The sequence below is a fragment of the Ischnura elegans genome, chromosome 7 (genome assembly GCF_921293095.1).
Source record: "Ischnura elegans chromosome 7, ioIscEleg1.1, whole genome shotgun sequence".
In the NCBI taxonomy this organism is placed as follows: Eukaryota; Metazoa; Arthropoda; class Insecta; order Odonata; family Coenagrionidae; genus Ischnura; species Ischnura elegans.
This window is the reverse complement of record NC_060252.1, coordinates 71,418,750-71,441,209: the sequence shown is the minus strand read 5'-3', so window position 1 is coordinate 71,441,209 and position 22,460 is coordinate 71,418,750. Positions and strand designations below refer to the sequence as shown.

General features: G+C 38.4%; 2 protein-coding genes across 2 annotated transcripts in view; both read left to right on the top strand.

Moving 5' to 3' along the window:
* Positions 1–1,317: 1,317 nt before the first annotated feature.
* On the top strand, positions 1,318–19,979 carry LOC124162677. The gene is made up of 12 exons (XM_046539276.1): positions 1,318–1,578; positions 1,652–1,897; positions 2,156–2,295; positions 2,393–2,541; positions 3,425–3,621; positions 10,639–10,786; positions 13,679–13,824; positions 16,755–16,877; positions 16,980–17,146; positions 17,511–17,661; positions 19,237–19,368; positions 19,464–19,979. Exons 1-12 carry the CDS (start codon positions 1,525–1,527, stop codon positions 19,545–19,547), a joined length of 1,737 nt encoding a protein of 578 aa, XP_046395232.1. The 5' UTR covers positions 1,318–1,524; the 3' UTR covers positions 19,548–19,979.
* A 296-nt stretch (positions 19,980–20,275) lies between these two features.
* Positions 20,276–22,460, top strand: part of LOC124162265 (bestrophin-4-like) — a 187,189-nt gene continuing 185,004 nt past the window's right edge. Inside the window, exon 1 of the mRNA XM_046538737.1 lies at positions 20,276–20,907. Coding sequence (XP_046394693.1) covers positions 20,837–20,907 — 71 coding nt within the window. The 5' untranslated portion in view covers positions 20,276–20,836. The remainder of the gene's footprint in view (positions 20,908–22,460) is intronic.

Genomic DNA, 22,460 nt, shown 5'->3' with positions numbered 1-22,460 from the left:
ATAAATGATTCTGTGACTAAGGTTCCAACATTCCAGCTTTGTTAAGCTAGAACGATAACAGTCACAGTACTTGAGCTATCCAGTGCTACCCTTCCATCAATGAGAACTAATTTTCCTAGTCCCAATACTATGTAACATTCAAACCTTACTTAACTTTTGCAGTACTGAAGGTGATTTTCTCCTATGAGTCTGTCATGTACAAATTCTCATGACACAAAATGTTGTTGCTTTTGTTGCAAGAATGTGGAGCAAGCTGAAAACCATAATAATAATAATGATACATATTTTCCTTCCGTTGATGATGCTGATACAGACTTGTAACGTGAAATTATTCAGTTTTACCAGCTATATTTATATTTTAATTATATAGCACTAGTTACACTGCACACAGTTGGAGAATTTCATATTTTCCACTGCATGGTTCATATTATCTAACTGAATCATTGGGAAAAGGAGAAACTCATTGAGGCAGATTACGATAAATAAAGATCTGTCAATTTTCAAGTTTTCCACTATTTGCATTCCAATGTATGATATTACTGACTTTCATGATTAGTGAAGAACAATTCCCAATTTGATCAAAATTGCAACATGTAAGATCAGTATTACGTCCCATGCTAGATCACAGTAATCACAGGGCATGAATTGAGTCATCATGTCTTACTCTGACAACTATCTTCCTGTTACAAAACTTTATATTGGGGCAAGAACTACGAAAATAGTGATCTCGAGAGGTAACTTCATCCGCATGCCTCTCCAAGATTTTTAATGGGTAAGGTCGCTTTTAAGGAGAGTTGTCGTGTTTTCATTAATTTTACCTGAAAACCATCACAAAATAATGGACCTCAAGATAACCAGCAAAGTCATTAAGTCGTGATATAATAAATAAATTCTGAAGATAGATAATATTGGCAAGAGTATTATTGATTTATTCTTACGTAATTTTCTCTACTCATTCCGGACCTTTTTTATCCTTAAGTTATGACGGTGAAAGCACAAAAATGAATCTCACAGCACTTATTCCACTCATAACTCCATAGCATAACAAGTATTCATCCGATTCGAACCGTGATATACTCATCTAAACCAAGACACGAAAAATAGAAGCTGTAAAAATGCTGAATATAGTTACCATATGTCCGACGTCAGTCTATTCAGTTTTCACGAGTATAAGTTCAGCGTCTAACATTTAACAACTTATTTTTCAGTTACACGTTCGTAAGGCCATGGCGCCAAGTTTCGTACCCTTCGTACCATTTCCCACAGTATCGTTTGTTTCTCTTGGGTAGGTGGCGACACCATCGATGTGATTCGATCGTCCAATCGCGCGCATTCAAAGTAACGTATTTCGCGTATTATTGACATAGTAAGACTCAAGTTTGTGGCGTGAAATACGCATTTCGGTGATAATATTGCCTTTATTTGCATTTTTACTGCAGAGGAACTACTTATAGCCTTAAATATCTTTGATCTTCATAAGTTTGTCGATTTTGAATAAGTGAGAACTTAAATTCCGAGAGTAACATGTGTACTCAGCAATTGTCGCGTCAACGCCAAAAAGCGGCAGGTTCTAAAAGCGTGAGTGCTGATTTCACATTTATTTAATAATTTATTTATTTTCAGTATTATAGATGAGTGTTTTTCCCGATAGTGGCAGGAAATGTTTCCGAACCCCCAACTATCAGAGCAATCTTCAGCCACGTTCCTTAAAAAGTTGGTAGCCATTGCTATATCCAACATAACTTACCTTCGGAACATATTCCCGGAAGCAGCATTCGCGGATAGATCTCTGGAAGGATTAAATTTGAAAGTGCTTCGAGATGACGGCAGTTTTCCTGCAGTGTCACAACTAATACGTTGGATCAAAGGGTCTTTTGAAGCATTGGACCGTAGATTTGTGAGTAATGAGGGAAAAGAACCTCTAGAGTCATCTTATTACATGGTGAAACTATTTTTATTGCCTAATACAACAATTTGGGCGTATTATTGGTCGATTTGATTGTCGACCTTTGGTGTATATATTTTACTTAAAGTATTCTATCAAATTCAGTCTTAAATTTGGTGGTGAAAGGAATCTCTTGAATATTGTATTCCTGCTGATGTACTTTTATCAATATGGTTAATTTTAATTTTTGTTCACCAATCCACCTATTAGTTGCGGCAACTCATAATTGGCATTTATAATGACCCGACCAATCCAAATGATGTGTTGGAAACTTATTCATTTCATTTCTCATACACAAACAAGACACTATCTAGCTGTTCTTATTATCAAAATGATGGTCAAAACAAGAGGTAAGGCATGTTGATAAACTGGAATCAAGCTTATTTTGTAAGTGCATAAATCTTACTTTAATGGCTCAGTTTTTACTTTAAATATTGTGTATTTTAGGGAAATTACAACTGAAAATTTTGTCTCGGCAGAAGAAACATTCAGACAAACTATTAGTCTTTTCCGACATTGCTTAATGTGTACCCATTCATTAAAACCACTTCCACAAGATTCATTGATAAACATGAGGCTTCTTTATTATGATGATGGTAAGTAACAATACTTTGCCTCTGTTTTTTTATTTTGTATCACCTCTCAGGTTTATTTTTTAAAGTTGAGGAAGCTTTTTTGCTGTGACCGGGGCCAGTTTAAGCGGTAAGCTAAGTACGCGGCCACGTAGGGTGCCGTAGCACTCAGTCCAATGTTAGTACTAATCCTACTATCTCTCAGGTTACTTTTGAGGGGGTAGGGTAGGAATATTGTTTGCTTCTACTGGAAAATGTCTAGGAGTGGCCATTGTTGTGACTCTATGTAAAACGTTAATATGTACATCTCTGGAACTTTACATGAAAGTTGTAATACCAGCTCATACATACTCTCATACATACCAGCTCATAGCACTCAACAGTTTTCAAGATCAACTAGGTTTTGATTATGCATAGCTTGGCTGTGATGCTAATAATAACATGTATTTTTTTCACCACAAAAAACAACACATTGCTATAGTCCTATAAGGGAAGGAGTGTAAACTCATGGAAGCTATAAATCCACTGGGTTGGTGTTTTACTTTTTTGCTCTCAATAATATATAGTGTGCATTGGTATGAGCGACTTAAGTTATTGTGTAGCTCATATTACCCATAACTATTGCCAATGCATAGGAATGCATATAAAGAACACCATGCACATGACTTATGCATCGTGGACATGGTGGTCAACTAAACTTTAGATTAGAGCTGTTGGGAGTCTAGATATTCAATGAGAATATTCTTGCTAGCTCCATTGATACCAGAAAGCTCTTCACAGAAATCTAAATAAATGGCCATTATGCAATGGAAAAACCATATGCTTCCTCAAGGTTCAGATGCTGAAGGCTAATAAATGAATAATAGATCATGAAAATTTGTCCTTAATATATATTTATCTTTTTCAGTGACTCCAGAGAACTATGAACCTCCTGGATTCAAACCATCACCTGTGTCAGCATATACATTTGTAAATAATCCTATTCTTTTAAATCTTGGGGAGACAAAAACACCGTGGCATGGTATGAAGCTGCTGTTAGCCACAGATGCATCTGATTTTGAAGTAGCTGCAGAGACTTCTCCTGCAGCTGAAAAGACCAATTCAGTTAGGCTTCTTTTCTTTTATTTTTGTGTTTAAATTTATTTGAATGGCTCCCTCCCTGATAAAAATAAACTCCTCCATTGAGGAGAGGTCTACCCTCCATTGAGGGTAAGGGAAAGATAGGTGTACCCTTCCTAAACCCTTCAGCAAGGGTACACGAAGGGTATTTTAGAACATTGGTGGGTAGGCCCTCTCCTTCCTGGAGTGTACGGGAAGGGTTTGGCAAGCCTCAATGAAGGGTACACGAAGGATAGGTGTACCCTTCCTATACCCTTCAGCAAGGGTACACGAAGGGTATTTTAGAACATTGGTGGGTAGGCCCTCTCCTTCCTGGAGTGTAAGGGAAGGGTTCTGCCAGCCTCAATGAAGGGTACAGAAAGGGTAGGACTAAAAAAACTAAAAATCCATAAATTAACATAAAAATTTAAAAAATTGCTAAGCAACTAAATTAAACTAATGGGGATGAGTTGTAACAGTGATTTCTAAAATTATAAGACAAAAAAAAATTTGTCTACACTCGGTCTTGATCCCAGAACTCACATATTAGAGGATGATGACTTAGTGCATTATCAACCTCGGATATCCAGGTACTGGTGAGCTAATGCTTCTTAACTAAATCTATACTATAAAATCTTAAGATGAGATTTGCACCTGAGTCTATGTGGAAGAAAGCTGTGACTTTTTTCTACCACACCTATTGCATTTCAGAAAATAAGATTGGCATATAAATACCAAACCATCACTCTCGCCATGTCTCATTGTCAGCCACACAAATAGGTTACATCCTAAAAATGTGAATGAAAGAACTTCTAAATGAGCTTTTTTTACACAATTATAGAATCTACTGTTTACAGTGGCGTAGCCAGGAATTTCGTTCGGGGGGGGAGGTCCAAAACCGGGTAGGGAAATGTTTGAAAAACAGGATACTAAGTAATGGGCTTTCAACTATTTCCAACATTTTTCATGATCGAAAAAACTTCAATAGTTTAAAAAATAATTTTTTAAATTCATTATTTTTCAATATTTTGTTTTCTTTCATGAAGGAAAATGATTGCCTTTTTATATTTCGGGGGGCGGAGGGTACGATTCAAAGACTGCTTACGTTCTTGTACAGAACTCAATGATCTTTAGCAGGTGAAAGTAGCTGAGGAGACACTTTCAGGATATGTTTTCCTCAGTTATAAATGCTAAGTCCAAAGGAAGGGTACACGAAGGATTTTTCTACCCTTCCCTTATCCTTAACGGTGGGTAGAGGAAGGGTTGACGGATGGTAAGGGAAGGAGTTCCAAGGAAGGGTACACGAAGGATTTTTCTATCCTTCCCTTACCCTTAATGGTGGGTAGAGGAAGGGTTGACGGATGGTAAGGGAAGGAGTTCCAAGGAAGGGTACACGAAGGATTTTTCTATCCTTCCCTTACCCTTAATGGTGGGTAGAGGAAGGGTGCACGGATGGTAAGGGAAGGAGTTCCAAGGAAGGGTAGACGAAGGATTTTTCTATCCTTCCCTTACCCTTAATGGTGGGTAGGGCGTGGGTTGTTCAAGGGTAACTACCCACCATGAAGGCTACTACCCTTCCTTAACCCACCATGGTGGAGTTTATTTTTATCAGGGCTGACTTGAAGGTTAAATGTAGTTTATTATGCATTGAAGGAATGTTTCTCTTGTCTAATTGTAAAATTAAGTATGGGAGTTTAAATTCTAAGTAACAACAGCTGACTAAATATTTTGTCACAACTCTTAATTTTAATATCTATTAATTGCAGTTCCAATTTTTCATGAGTGAGTGTAAGACTGTAAGCAGTGTTGTCAATCGCTATAGTAATGAAAGGGTTGGGCAAAATGTGCTGCATTGCTGCACAAAAACGTATGGGCTCACAGAGCTACTTCCTATTCAAGAATTGATGCTGGAGTGTATACATCTCTTCTTCAGCTTTTTGTTGTGCTGAATCTTAAGGTAGTAGCGCAGTTTCAAGAAAGAGGAATGGATTGAATATCCTCAGTTTTTTCTACATTTTAGAGGAAATAATATATTTGGCTTGAAATAGAATGAGGTATGTTTCTTTCAAGCCAACTCGTGTATGTATGCTAGGAATGAGCATTTTTAAGCCTACACCATCTCTTTTACAATGCAAAAGGTGCTCAACTGGGTGTGAAGAGGAAAGCTCATGAATGAAGAACATATTACTAAAACCACCACCCACTAGAGAGAAAGTAAATAGCTGGTTGATTATTAGGAAGTGCTCCCTCCCTTATTTGAATGAACTAGTTCTCAGCAGTCAACTATTGGGGTATTAGCTGTTGACAGCTGGGTTTTCATTAGTCAAGTACATACTGGGATCCCCGTTGTGCTCAGTAGCTCTTGTAGTAGTTAAGTAGGTGATTTCTAAGAGTACTCGTCATCTATTGAAAACTGAGGAGTTGTGGGAATAGGACCCCATCCAGAAAGCTTTCTACTGTGCATGGGTAAAAAATGTTTGAGGTAATGGGGTGAGGGTCCAAGGTCAAGTAAGATTCTTGTCGCTTATTATTCGAGCAAGTGGAGCAAGATCCCACACAGCATATCGTTGCCAAAGGACGTCCGCTGCGTGTCCGGCGCGTCCTCTCACTGTCCGAGGATTTTCAAGGTAGCCAGAGGACAGCCGGCTCCGTCCTTGCCATCCGTCCGCACCACTGTCCGATCTTGAACGTCCAGGGGACATCCATCTAGTGTCCTGTTTGAACGAAGGTTTTAAACAGTACACTGGCAAATTTATATGCAGTGATAAAATTGTATCACATACGCCCAAATTTCCTAAAAACTCGTGAATTAACATATGACACAGTAGTCATTTCGTATCTGGATACGCTGGATACAAAGATTCATATCCGGTGTGGGACTATTTTCTTTCGTGGATGGGGGACCTAAACGTGTCCTGAAGGTGCCCGGAGCGGACACTTTCAGGGCGTCGGTAGGCAACCTTTTTTACTGACATGCAGACTTGCAGCGGACATCCTCTGGCATGAATTCGGGTGGTCAACGGACGTCCGTAGGCCACTTGGCGGGCAGTCATCGGACGTCAAGAAGGTGTCCGTGTGCTGTGTTGGATGGGGCAAATGATTTAAAATTTGGCTGAATTCTTCTGAGGGTATAGAAAAGTGTGTTCTCTAAAAATTTGGAATGATTCTCCAGTCTTGGCATCTCTTCAGAGTGGACAAGTTGCTAAGTATTGCAGACCTGCCCTTTCGCAGATTTTCAAAGTTAATAATATACCAGTACAATGGTATATGTCTTTTCATAGATTTGAATGACAAAAGGTTGTCAGTTTTCTTGGTTAATATTGTTCCTGGATTGATCTTGGGAACATCTTTGAGTTGGGTTTTTATTGTCAAAAATTTTGATCAGTCAACTCTCTCATTCTCACCAGGACTGAGATTCTACTGTTTGGTCCATGTTGAGTTTTTATGGGTGGCCAAGTTTTGTTAAAGACCGATTGTTGACTTGCTAAATCAAAGTCCCCCTGGGCAGTTTGCATTTCAATTGTCTCCTCGACCATTTCATTTTATTGGGTGACAGTTGCCATTTTGGATGATGCTATGCCCTATAAATTAACTGACTCAGCCCTGAGTAACGATAATGAGATTTACTGAGCAAATTTCTTTGCTTTAAAAGCCTTACTCTGAGACAAATTTGAGAAGTATCCATGAACACCAATACCTACGTGTTCATAAATTTTTGGATTGATAAATTGTAACAAGTTTTTCACTTAAGTTTAAGAATACGTCCAGTTATAGCTGTTTTCACATGGATGAGATTACTTTAAACTTCCCTATTCCTTTTTTATACCATTGTAGCTAAATTACTTTGGTAAGATGTACAGATAAGATTTTAGATATACCTTATATATATTATATACCTTATCTTTGGATGATGAGACTGCACATAAATCATTGGAAGTACATTTCAATTTAATGATCAAATGCTGATCATTTTATTCTTGCTCAAATATAATTTTAATTCATTGAAAGGAATGATTGGGCCCAATTTACAACATTAAGTAAATGCATTTTTAAAGAGATAGAAAATTTATTGATAATCTGTCAAGATTGGCAGTAAATTCTTTCAATTTTGCGTGAAATTTCTCAGTTCCTTTTTGCCCTTACGGTGTGGATGCCCTGCAAGCATCTGGTTCTCCCTTCGTGGACCAAGCAGTATCGGGTACAGAAAAAATTCAAGGGGAGGGCGCAAAATATATCTTGAGCTACCTATACTTTTATCGTAGTAAAAATAATCAAGTTACATGCAAAATTTAAAATAGTTTTATTTTAACTGATTATATGCATGTACAAGATGATCCTATTGTATGATATGAAAAGTTGAAATTGTGATTATGTAATGTTCGGTAATTCGGGTGGTCCTGCAAAGGGGAGGCACGTGCTCCCTGTGCCCCCCATATGTATCCGCCATAGGGACCAAGCGGCATTGCATCTTCATATATTTGATGCACAAAGGCTAAGAAAAGACTTACAAGCGACGTACTTCCCAAACCTACCTTCCCTTCCCTTACCCCCTCCACCAAATAATACACCGCAATTCACGACACCTCTTCTCTCACAAAATATCAGCAATACATTGTATGCTTCACAGATTATGATTGATTACATTGTCGAATTACAACAGGATGAAGGAGCTAAACACAATTAACTAATTGCATCCAATAATGGGTACTCCGAAGTTCCCCCCTTTCCCCACATCCACTCTACCACCCCTCCAACGCCTTCAAGGGTATAAATTCTATGTACTGATACTTGTAATTGCCAGATGATGATACGCTGTATCGAAACCGGTCGCAAATATATTTTATTTTGTGAAACAGCTAAGTCTTTTCTTAACCTTTGTGCATCATGAAGGAGTTTCACCATGTCACGCCAACCACCATCGCATTTTTCATATCTTTGACTTAATTCAATGCCTTTCATCTGCACTATTATTCCACCAACCTCCTTTTCTCGCATGTACCCTTGGCTCCTGTTTTTCTTTCTCGTCTCCCATTCTCTTTCTTGCCTCCCATTTTCTCACTCAGTGGCGCAGTGAGGGGGGGTTTTGGGGAATAAAACCCCCCCATAGCTCAGAGAAATTTTTAATAATCCATTTTACTTAATTGGATTGATATTGCTAATAGAATAGTGTAAGGATTAATATAATATCCCTCAGAAAGCCATAAAACACACCATTTTTAACCATTTATTTTCACCCTTTCGCGCCGGACCTTCATTGAGGGAAATTCTTCCTCAATACGAGTGTCTTGAAAGTTTTCTTTACTCCCCTGTACGAAGCTTTTTCCCGTCTACTGAAGGCAGTGGTTCCCTCCTTAACCATTTTTGGACCCAACTCAGTGGGGTGCCGATCCCTTTCCTCGGCCTCTGTCCCAGACACTAGAGGGATTAAAAGCCCCTTCCTAGGATGAGTCCGCGGTCAATTGGCTAAAATATTAATGCAAAATATATGCAAATATTTGTTGTTCGCATCGACTTTTTACTTTCAAAATGAATTTTGTGTTGTTTTTCTGAGCGTGCAGAAATTTTAAATGAAGTTCTAACGTTGATATAGACGGATTCAGTATATTTAGTAGTTGGTCTATAACTCCATTGATATTAACGTTAGAATTTTGTTTGAAATTTCCATGTGGTCAGCAAAAAAAGATGAATTCATTTATAGCAATAGATATGAAAAGTAAGCAACAAATATAGTTTTGGAAAACACACTGCAAATAACAGTAGTTGACCGCGTGGAGAGGATAAGAAAGGGTAGACCTGAGCGGCCGAAGATGGGACTGGGCTCGCGCTAAGACGAATCACGAGGGGCGACCACGTCCGTGGGTCTATTGTGTCCGCCACGGTCCCTTTTTTCGAACTGTACCGCACAGGCATTCATTGCTTAGGTTAGGAAAATTAACGCCGCACAGGTGTGGCATTTGTTGTTTATGGAAGAAACTCCTCGCCGCACAGGTGTGGCATTCGGCGCGAAAGGGTTAAAATTCCACAATTTATTGATCTCGTACATACCGCTTATCCTGGTGGGTATTCCATACCACCACACACCCCGGAATTAGTTGCACCTAAACCCCCCCCTCCCCCTCAGCCTTAATTCTTAGCTGCACCCTTGCTCTTACTCATACTCATTTTTCTTTTTCATCTTCTTCACTGGTAACTAACATCATTTATTCACCCATTCCCTCCCAAGCAGCGATCAATATCCCAACAACATCCAGACAACATTTTTGGCGTTAACATATGACATCTGTACAATATCCATGTTAATCCAATAAATATTGTATGGATATCCGTCAAATATCCAGAGGACTCACAAATAATGTTGCAGCGATGTCCAACTTGTGGACTTTGAGGTCCATATTACAACATTTTTTCGATATCTTTACAATATCTGATGAGTAGACAATGGGATACATATTATGCTTTTTGGTAATTCCCAGACATGCAGACAAAACATAGTGTTCTTCAATTCTATACTGAACATATGCTACCTATGGATACTGTTTGTAATAGCAATTTTTTTATATCACCAATATTACAGCATGGATGTCTATGTAATGTTATTTTTTAAACTCATCGAGGATGTTACAAATAGGATCTCTATATAATGTTATCAAAATATCCATCATGAAATAACAACATGTTTTAGATATATGTGTCAACCTTATTTAGATATCCAAAGGATACTGTCTGCTGCTTGGTCTTTCTCAATCGAACTATCTCTCCCTTTCCTTGTTTTGCTTTCCCTTTTCTCGCCCATTGCTTAGCGAGGTGCAAACAACCCTGGGATTACATGAGTAATTTTAACATGAAAGTGAGAACAATTATGAAAATTATTAATATTTTGGCTCATTGTGTTTGATTTTCTGGTGAACAGTATGCTACTCTTCTCATAATTTTTTTGTCCTCCATGTTTAATGCTGAATTTGTAATTAATGTGATGAAGATCAATTTTTATCGATATATGCTTTTCCAAATTTCATTTATTAGGATTCCCAGCAAGAGATGAAAAGCACGCCTCAGCCTGGTACATCCACTTCTTTAGCAACACCTCTTGCTAAGCAGTTTCCATCTTTTGATAAAAGTATTCCTGACAGTCAGAATGCAGTGGTCCCGACAACAAGTCCTGCACAGCCTGGTAACATTAATGATTGGCATAAGTTTCGATTTAATGCGAGTATAGTGTTTTAAAATAATTAGTTACTCTGTGTTATTGTGTAAGCAATTTTATATCCTATAATTTCTACTATTGTTATCAAGGCGGATCCAGGATTTTTTTCTGGGGGGCAACAGGGTCTGACTGGCAAACGTTCGTCTCACATGTAGGATTAAAAAATAACTTCATGCAACAATTGCTCTACGAAGCATAATCTTTATTCTAATATAAAAGTTATCAATGATTAAATAGTTATAATTTTTATATAAAAATACAAAATTTATTAATATGTGTTAAAAATATTGTCTATTTTTTAAGCGTCTGGGAGGTGGGGGGGCACGTGCCCCCCCTCGCCTATGTTTTTTTTATAGATTGGCTAGCAACTTTGTGTATTTTTTCATCTTAAGTCTAAAATTTTATACTGGGATGTATATACTGTTGTGTGCGGAAATAATATTCAGAACCAGTAGTGAGGCACAACGGATTTATTTTGCCAGCAACACAATAGATTTTTGGTAACGCCAGGGCTCGCGTTCGACACCCGGAAATTGACTCTCTCGCCCGCGTGTTTTCGCCCATCATGCAACACAAAACAAAACACTGCTGAATATCCCTTAACAAGATGGCCTGATTCAAAACAACATTTCAATTACATTACAATCACATGCACAATACATGACATATACTATGATAAAAGTAAAGCATGAATTATATGTAATAATATGGTAGAAAATTTTGTCACTTGGCTGTACGGTAATGGGAATCCATCTAAAAGTTTTACCGTTTAATGCCAGAGTTTTTCTCTCCAATTTTTCCCACTCCAACTGGGAAATAGCCGTGAATTTCGTCATGAAACCTTAAAAATCTCTCAAACTAGATTGTAGAACTACAATTGATAGATGAAAAGAAAAATCGATATTAGGATCATGTCTCAACGCTGAGTAACGTGCATACACTGTCCACGCACTTTGAACGCATTTACCTACACATGTGGAGGGGTTATTCGAAGAGCAGTTATTGGTCTGTGAGCCATGGCGACACATTGACCTTAAGCCTGTGATTGGAAGACTGGTAACCGGTAAAGTGTTCATTAACCCTGTCGAAAAATCAGACACTCTTTCACTTCCCTGCCACCCAACTCCTTCCATTTCCCCACTCACAACCAGGCCCTGCATTTTGCTAACGATAGGTGACGTCATAAGAGATAGCACTTTCATTGCTGCGTTTGCGTTCAAATTCTGTCGGGTTTGATAAATTTGTTGTTAATGTGCAGCTGATGATTGTTTCGCGATCAATATTTCTGTCTAAAATGCCTTATTCACGGGCCGTGAATTTGACGACAATAAGACCGTGAACATCTGGAAAAAAAACGTGAATTTTATAATTTACTTAGAGTGGGAACCCTGACAGTTAACCAAGGAGTGGAATTCATTTCATGGAACCCATTGTGTGGAATTCTTTGATATCTATATTGTGATGACTCGAGCAGGGGATGGTCACAGAGTAGTGTATAGCGTCTTGCGATGTGTGTATGCGTGAGTGTGAATGAGTCAGGCGTGTGGTGGCCGGTGTGTTGGTCCCAGTTAACTAGGGCCAACTAGGGACACACTTATTCCCGGCCTCAGTGGAATCACCCTCCCTCCCCGCAAACCATTCCACCTGTGATACTTCCCCTCCCGAAGGGTATATATGCCCGTGGAAGGAAGGCATCGGGGGCATGATTGACTGGACGACTAAGGGAACGACGTTGGGGGGAAGTATTGATGTGCATGATTGCCATCAAATTTGGAATCGGAGTGCTCTTGTTGGCCAACGCCGGCAGCAGCCCGGACGAGTTACGACAGTGTCCCACGCCCGGTGCGGGAGAAGTAACCTCTCGGTGCCTTGGATCATCTGGTCGAAATCGTTGTGCTGCAAACGACCCCTCCGTTCCAGCCGCAACAAAAACTGTAAGAATGTCGCAGTAAGCGACTCTTATATAATCTGTTTAAGGTCAGACGACCGTTTACTTCCCCTAATCAGAAGCGAGAAATTGTATTCTCCCAGACCTTAGTGCAACGCATCCTCGCAAATAACTTTAAGAAGTGCTCAGAAAAGCAAACTTCAAAAACTTTATCCAAGGATACAAGTTGATTGTGGCCCAAATAATTCACATTAGATTATTTTTGTAACTTGTACTATTTTGGAGGGGGGAAAGCATCACGTTTTCATCATTGTTATTTTTTTTGTTGCTAAGTGTGATCGTTTCAATCATATCATTTTCATCAGGGTATTTTTTTTGTTTTTTTTGTGTGGAGAATGTAACAATTCATGAAGGGTAAAATATATTATTTTGCATGTTTAAGAGTGATTGATTGTTTGTTTGACTCCAATATTCCTTTGCTCGAGACGATTGTGATTATATCCCTTCAAACCACGTATGTGATGTCGTGTTCCGTCACAATATTAAGATATGTAGTAATTTTGATAACCACTCCCCTCCACCAGCCAAGATTTTTATCATATTACACCACCATGAGGAAACTCTGCCAGCATAGTTGAAGCTATGGTCATAGCTTCAACTATGGCAGTGTAGCCCAACCATTCATCAAAATATTTGCAGAGATGTTATATGCTTGATGTCTCTCTGCTGTGTAATTGGTGAGGTAGCATTAATTCATAGATAAAGGTCGATTTTTTGCTTGAATTTTTTAACACAAATTATATTTAACTCTATCGATATGAAATTTTCCTATTAATCAATTAAGTTTATTTTGGGTTTGCAAGTCTTTTTGTGCTAGTAATTTTGTAGGAGCTCTGTTTTATCAGTATATCTCTTCTTTCTGGCTAAAAAGTTTAAATCAACCCACAATTATTGTTGTATTCAATTTTCAGCTTCTGCAGTATCCACTACAGGATCGAGTTGGGCAGAGCCAATTGACCCTCAGGGGGAGGAAGTAAGGATAAGATGCCCCTGTGGATCTACAGTGGACACAGGGTTACTGATGATATGTTTCAAATGTAGGCTATGGCAACATGCTGTAAGTTTAGATATATTTGTTTTCTTTTTTAAGTTACTACAGATAACATAATTATTGTTCAATTGAGAAACCATCGCTCGTGGCAGCATTCATTTTAACAGGCGCTGTGGCTGGGGAATATTGATGTAGCTGAGTTTATTCAGTTTCTCTCCTCTGTTTTGTCAGTTTACTGCTTTGGTTTGACTATTTTTAATACTTTCGCACCAGAGCCTCATGGAGGGAAATTCTTCCACGTTACGAGACCCTTAAAAATTTTCTGCACTCCCCTGTATAAAGCTCTAGGGCTTCAATGGAAGGCAGATGTTCGCACCCTTCCTAAGGCTGGGACCCAAGTCAGCGGGATGCTGATTCCTTTCCTCGGCCACTGTCTTTTACCTTAGAAGGAATTAAAAGACTCCTTCACTGTGCGAGTCCATGGTCAACTGAATAACATAGCCGTGTTTTATATAAACAAATATTTTTTGCTCCCACTGATTTTTCAATATACATGAAATGAATGCCCTGTACTCTTCTGAGAGTGAAGGAATTTTAAACAAAGTTCTAACGTTCATATTGATGGATTTAGTATATTTATATTCTGGATTGACTAATTTGAAACTGAACTGAACTCTGTTGATATTAACGCTAGAACCCGGTGTGAAATTTCCACAAATGAAAAAAAAAAGAATTTATTTCTATCATTAGATTTCTAAGGTAAGAAACAAATATTTTTTTTTAGAAATAACACTGCAAATAGCATTGCGTGTCTGCACAGTGGGCATGGGGAAGGGTAGATCTAGGTGGCAGAGAAAGGGCGTGGGCTTGCGTTAAGCTGAGTCTTGAGGGGCAACCATGAAGCTGGGTCTATTGTGGTCATGGTGGTCACTTTCCTCTACCCTGCATTGCATATACCTATGTGGCCTTCATTCATTTGTACCGGAAAATCGATGCTGCACATGTGCGACTTTCTTCTGCAAAGAAAATCCTCACCACAAATGTGTGGCATTTCGTGCGAAAGGGTTAACAGTAACCATGATAGTGATGAGGGAAATGATTAGGAGTTTTTGCCGTTGTTTAATGTGTCACAATTAAATCATTTCAGTATTATTAGGGTATCCAGTTCTAATGTTTTCCTCCAAAATGTATGGTAAGTTAGTTTTCCATTCAGATTTCAAATATTTGTTTTATCACTTAACTTCATAATTGGCCAAAATCAGTTAGAACCATCAAACCAATGCATAGAGTTTTATTTATTTAAGAGTGCATAGTAGTCATGTTGGTCTTGCATCCTGCATGCATGCTGTTGCTTAATTTATGGCACCATTTAATCATTTCAGTATTTTTTGGTTATGCAAGTCCTCCTGACTGCATCTGAACTAACTGTCATTATTGAAAGTTACTGGCACTGTGAGAAGGATTGTCCTTAAATCCCTCAAGTTTGCCTTCAAATGGAAGCATCTAATCCATGATTGTGTAAAGTACCCTGTGCATCTGGAGAATTTTCAACAACTATTCTTGTCACTGCCTACTTCCGTTACTTATGTAGTACTTGCAGTTTGTGAATCTGTGAGATGATACTATCTGCCTTTAATACCGCCTTCTCTGTTGTCTTAGTTAACCCATTTGTGGCTGAAACTGTTGTTTTGGATAAATAATCATGATTTTATGAAGAATTTTTGGAATTTTGCTAGAGAAAAATTTCTTTGCGCAACTCATAAGAAGTAGAAGATTTTGGATAATGAAAATCATTTAAAATCTGATTTGGGGTAGATGAATTAACTGCTTCAACCATGGAGATGCACTCAGTAATGTAAACTATGACTGCTCAACCCATTTATTGCTGAAATAAAGTTAAAATTGGCTCTTCATTAAAATTATCTGACAAATCGTCTGCTTCCCATATTTCCATCAAAAATGTAGTTTATACAGTGGATGCTTTTTGCAGGCAGCATGAGTGGCACTCTGGGTAGAACACACCTGAAGCCAAGAACAGTAGACATAAGGCCAGTGTCTCACTTAGAATAGAGGAAAGAGTTGTTCCATTACTGTGCAGTGTACTACGGTGAAAAAAGCATGCTGACAAAGTCTGTACTATCACCACGTTTCCTTGAGAAAATCAGTGCCCTTTTTGATGCTATGTTATTCTTAGGTCGTTAGGTTAGGCCAAATACTGTCAAGAAAAATTAGAACTCATCCCATCATCTTCCCTGTATCATTGTACAAGTTGGAGACTATGAGTGAAATGCTTGACCTTGGCCTTGTGCAAGAGAAGGCAGTGGCGCAGCGAGAATGAACCCCCCACTGCCATAGCTCTGAGAAACTTTTAAGTTTAATCCATTTTACTTCCTTTGATAACATACTTATAGCAGAGAGTAAGGATTAATAAAATATCCCTCAGAAAGCCATAAAACTCACCATTTTGAACCATTTACCCTAAAAAATTTCTGGGGGAGGGCCCCTGCACCTCCCGCTTATCCTGGTGGGTATACCGCACTCCCCAGGTCTAGTTACACCTAAAACCCCCCCCTACCCATAATTCCTAGCTGCACCCCTGCGAGAAGGTGCTTAGTATAAAGAAAAGAGGGGAAGAGGAAATGTTGAGAATATTTCAGGATCAGGCAATAAAATATGATTGTTAAGACATTTTGTTTAATTATTATTGTGGCATTATCACATGGCAAAACAATATTACAGTACATCAGACTGAAAGTAGAGAGATACCAAAAAATAATGAGCAACAGAATATATGTACCAGAGACACCTGTGGCAATTAAAGCTGTACAGAAATATTTAAGCAACCAAATAATTGCTACACGGCAATTGCCTCAGTTAATGTTGTCAGATTAACACCAATAGGAAATATGTGGAGAAGTTTTGGCAGTAGAGTTGAATCAAAATTTTGATGTATTATTTACTAAATGCTTTAAATACTAATGATTTTTTTGTTTTAGAACTGCTTCAAAATTTTGACCGAGGATAATCTACCACAGCGTCACATTTGTGAGCTTTGTGACACCCCAAGTAGCCCATGCACAGATACTTCCCTTCCAGCAATAATGCCCAACGAAAGAAAGGTTAGATTTTTTTCACTCTTCCTTTTTTTATATGCATCAAATTTCCATCAGGTAATTTTTTTTTCATCTCTGGTTTCTCTACTGATGATACTGTATTCCCAGGAAATCTGCTTTTACCGGAGGGCCTTAGGCTTGTGCAGTGAGTCCTATCGTATTGGAGAAGTTGATTTAGTCTCAAGCACTGGTATGGATTCAGAAACCGCTTCTAGTATAATGAAAAAACTGGACAAGGAAGGGGCTTTCAAGATGACAAATAAGAAATCAAAAGGGTAATGTATCATACTATGTATTATTTATGACAATATAGTCTCAAAATTTTCCCTGAAGTGCATTTCTGGACAAGATATTGGCATTCGGCCAAAGGTATTTGGCAGTAGCATTCTATTTTTGGTAGAAAATCAATTCCATATCCATAGCATGCCACTTTTGAGTTGTAAAAATGTTGTCCTAGGTGACATTATGAGTATGAATGTACCAGAAATATTTACTACAAAAATCATTGGTACAGACGTACTTCATATACATACATATTTACTTGACTGACGATTTCTGTAGGCATATGGAACTCCTAGTCAGTCCTGGTGAATAATTCATGATTTTCATATGAAATGACTTTCAATCCAACACTTACAGGAAGTTTCGTCTAGTAAACAAACCAGACCTAAAGAGGAAGGTACTACCCAACTACTTTTTTAGGAATGCCATTCCAGAAGAGAGTCAACCTCTAGAGGAAACAGGAAAAAAGAGCTCAACACCACCAACCCTTAGTGAAATGTCAACTGAGGTATGCACATTCTGTTCTACACATATATCCTATATCAGGGTTGAGCCACTTAGAATATGAATAAGTATTCGTATTTTGTTACTCAGTGTCAATGGCTGACGTTAAACTTGGTCTTCAGTTTGATAATATTCACCGGAAAATTTTAAGTTTTCAGTCAGTTTAAGTCCTCAGAGGAAATTTAATTGTTTAACACTTTCACTGCTGCTCAATCTCCGAAAACCTCCTCACGTGCGGCGAAAAGGTTAAAATGCCTTTCGTTGGGCCATGGAGCAGGTACTTACAGGGTGGGCGCGGTATACCCTCCGTAGGGTCGCAAATCCAGGACCCTTTCCTCGACGAGCTCATCTCGCTGGCCCGTCTCTTGGACCCTCCGAGAGGGGGGCCTCCCTCCCGAAAGTGACCCGTCTGACTGCAATTTGAAAATCAACCAATCAATCAGATCATTGAAAAATAATTGTTTGCATCACACTCCTGCCAATCAAGCAATCGAGTACGTATTTGAACTGTGTTTCTGCGATGAAAAATAACGATTTTATTAACTTTGCTGAAAGCGTGGCTGAGGACCACCGGAAAATGGCCATTTTAGCTAAGTTAACAAAATCGTTATTTCTCATCGCAGAAACACAGTTCTAAGACGTACTTAATTGCCTGATTGGCAGGAGTGCAATGCAAACAATCATTTTTTGATGACCGGATTGATTGATAGAATTTCAAAATGCAGTCAGAGCGGTCACTTTTGGGGAGGGAGGACACCCCCCCCCCTTGCTTGGAGGGTCGAAGAGAGGGGAAGTGCATAGCAGGGAGGAAGAAAAAGTACGTTCACAGCAGTGAAAGGGTTAAGTTTCTCTGCTTTCCTGTAATATCATTCAAAGCTGTTCATGATTTCATTTTATTTACTTATTCAGTGTGGAACAGGTCAATGAATATGAGCAATAGCATCTCTATTTACAGTTGCTGAACTCAGTTGGGTCCCATCCATAGAATTGACTTTAAGTCTGCCCACTGAATATGGGACTGCTTAAAATAAAAAAAGAATGTTTACCTGTATTTGGCAGGAGTTTTAAAGCCATGGTTTAGTGAATTTGATTAACGCCATGTATTGGAACTCTCCTTAGCTTTTATCTTCTTAGCTTATTAGAACTTTTCTTAATATTTCAATTTTTTGTCTGTGGTTATCATACAAAATGGCTCAACAGTAGCTACAGAAACAATGCTAAACATTTCCCTATATGCAATTGTTTCTGCTAACCCTGTAGCAATTATAGTAGGTACCTGGATAGTATTGTGGTCTGTACATCAAACCATATATGTATACATTTTTTATAAATGCATGCTTTATAATTTATTTTGGTGGATGCAGTACGTACCTATTGTCAATAACACCATCCCTTTGGCTTTTGTAGTCATAATTAAGATTAAAGTGCCTATATAGGAAGGAACCAATTCACTCATGACTTTTTTAATCAGCACTCTAGAATCCTGCTTTTCCGAATTTCAGCCATGTTTATTCTGAGATTTGTAACCATCCCAGCAGTGAATTAGAGATTATCATTTTCCTCTCATTTTCTTTTGCAGGAACTGCCTCAAGATATAGAGGTACTTGCACAAAAGCTTTCCCTTTCTCATTCCATGGAACATGATGGCAAAACTGATTATCCTCCCCAAAGAAAAGGAAAAAAACGACTGATGTTGCACTCTCCAGTGAAGGTTAGTTCTTCCACCAGCCTCTAATTCATTTCCTTTAATTTCCTTCTTAAATGGATCCAAAATAAAAAGTAATGTTTTTCCTCTTCATTACTCAGCAACTACCGACTGTTGAAGAAGAGCAAAGTGTATCAACAAAAAAGAGGTTTAAGGCTTCAGTGCCAGAAGATTATTGTCTTTGAATTTTATCTGTCAGATAAGAGGTTATGAATCAATCAATTGTTGGTAATCTTATGCTGAAATTAGTAATGATCTGAGTATTGGATTACTCAAAGAATATTTATCTATAATTTTGTTCATTGAATTTTATTTGTTATTCAGTTGTTCTTGCCATTGAGTGCTCACATTGAGCTAAACATGTAATTGTATTACAATTACATGTACGGTACTGTTGAACTTCAATCCTAAGATTTACATTGCCATTGTACTTTAGGCAATTTTCTAAAATGTCACAGAATCATTTAATGGTATCCTTCAGTAAAAAGTTATATGCTTTTTTGTTTTATTTTGTTGTTGTTTTAAGCATATAGTTAAACTTATTTTATTCAAAAGCCTGAGGGATACTTTGTACTTCGAGTGAAATTTTCTTGAATAAAAAAATGAATTTTTATGTATAAATTTATGAAATTATTCCGGCAAATTAGGTTATGAAACACGTAAACATTTTTTCATTGTTATTTAACATTTTTTTTTAACAATCCTATTGCAGATATTTCCACTCAGGAAAACAAATTCACTACGTGGTATAATCCATCTCTATGAATCTAAAATGAATGTAAAATGTGTTTTATGTGACATTTAGTTTCATTCTTATCGTCAGACTCGTCGCAACGGACGAAAAAACGTGCGAGACTATGAGTGATACCTTCGTTTATTCATTTTGGAAGGAGCGCCATGATAGCCATATCCGGTTCTCTTTTTGACCGCTAGATGGCTGCACACGCACTGATCAAGTGGCACTCAGGTTGAACAGTACGCGCCGACAAAAAACCACGAAAGCGGGCACAGTGTGATGTAAGAATCGTATTTTTCACCTTGTTGGACCACTCTGGGGAGACGATGTTATGTCGAGTCTCTCGCGGGACGCCGATAGAGGCACTCCGTGTTGACAGTCGTTAAGCTGGTGTTTAGGTTGGGTGATCGTGTTACGCAGAGCAACTCAGACGGAATTGTGCTCGGCGACGAACCTCACTGACGACTGCCCAGCTCGTGTGAACGCTGTCGAATGAGAGGCGACACGTGCTTTTCGTAGCGCGGCAGGATGAAAGTAGGCGTGTTGTGTGTGTAGTACGAGTCGAGCGTGACGTCACGTCGGTGGGGGAGAGGAGGTGTTGGAGAAGGGGACTTTTGAGCGGTCAATGGAAACTGCGAAACACCTTTCGCAGCAGTCGAGAAGTGGGTTCGGGAAGACGTGGTTGGTGGGTAGTGCAGCGCTCTCAGTGTTGTTGTAGCTGGTCGCCGGGTGGTCAACATGACAGTGACATACACCGGTGAAGTAGCCACCTGTCGTGGATTTGGATGCTTCATCAGGCTTCTATTTCGGTGAGTACGTTTCTTTCTAGCCGCGGTGTTTGTGGATTAATACATTCGGCGAATACCTGTTAGTGGTGGTGTATCAGTGCGTGTGAGTTTAATACTCCCCTAAAAAATAAAAAAGCCTCTTTTTGTGCAGACTTTCGTACTTCGTGAATAAGGTATAGTCTTTCTCTTGCTCTCAGGGTCTGATTTCGTTCCCCACACCCACAAGCCGTCTTGTATTTGCCGTTTTCTCTTTGATATTTTTATCTTTAAGTTATTACCGGCGGTTTTTTTGTAAAATTATAGAAAATTCTTTCGGATCGGCTTTACTATTTTCCCATAGTTTCGCTGTTTTTTAGCATTTTACTAGCAGACGGTTTTTCCCTCGGGCTACCGAAGTATCCCCGGGTTGAAAATATCCCCTTGTCACCTTGGTTACTGTGTTCTACGAAACCGGATTGCTATTTTTATTTGCATTCATTTGATTTTTTGCGTATATATCTTCGCGTATTGTCGTATTCTATTTTTACCCCCTTTTTTCATTTATTGCTCTGTGTTGATGTGAATTGACCATTGATGTTTTTCGGTTAAAATAACATTAACGTCCTAAGTATCGGGCATAAATATTTCCTGGTTGGTTATTTTTTATTCGATCGATCGTGTCAGGGTAGTTGGTAAGAACCTACATTTCCCAGGCGATATTTTAGTGTGACAGTAACGACTGAATCTGTATTTTATGGCATTCGTGTGAAGCGCGGCCTGATTTAAGAGATTAGTTTTTGTTTCGCGCTTTTTCAAAATACGAGATTTATGAAGAATTAGTTGAAATTATTTTCAATGACAATATCAATGATTTCACCCTGGGATTTTGGAGATGTTGGGAGATTAAGATCGTTTATTCCTAACTCAAGTAAGTAACCTAAGATCTTAGGCCTGATCCAAAACTAATTCACTCTTACTGAACGTTTACTTCTCAGCTCTCTAGTTTACCGAACTAAAATAAAATATCAAATCAATATTGATTTTTATTTTCCAGCATTTTGTGGAAGTTCCAAGTTTTTTCGTAAATTAATATCGGAGAATTCCTTTTCATTCGTACGCTCCCAGATTTTTTAAAATAAAATTTTTATTTAGAAGTTCCCTCGGTCAATCTTCTCCCGTTGTGATAAGTCCTCAATGAATGGAATACGTTACGATTTTTAATTTTCTATCCTCTCTCTCTTTTAACTCGTAACTTCGCAAATCGGGAGCAGCATGATGCGCAGAGCTATTTTCTGCAGATTTGTCACTTTCCTACGCATTTCTTACCTTAAAGTTACAACAACATGCATTATATATTTTAGATTTACTTTTTTACTGTCAAAAAATGCAGATACTTCGAATAGCTTGAAAAGGGTTTCGGATTTCTGTTTTCGATGTAGGATGAAGGAATAAGATGTCTCGTGTTATCATTGTTGTAGTGTATCGACTTTAAAAGTGCATAATCTCTTGTATATTTACATTTGTCTTCTGCATTTGGATTCGCCGGAAAAAAATATCCTCCGGAAATATCTTTTATGTTTTTTGTGAATATACTT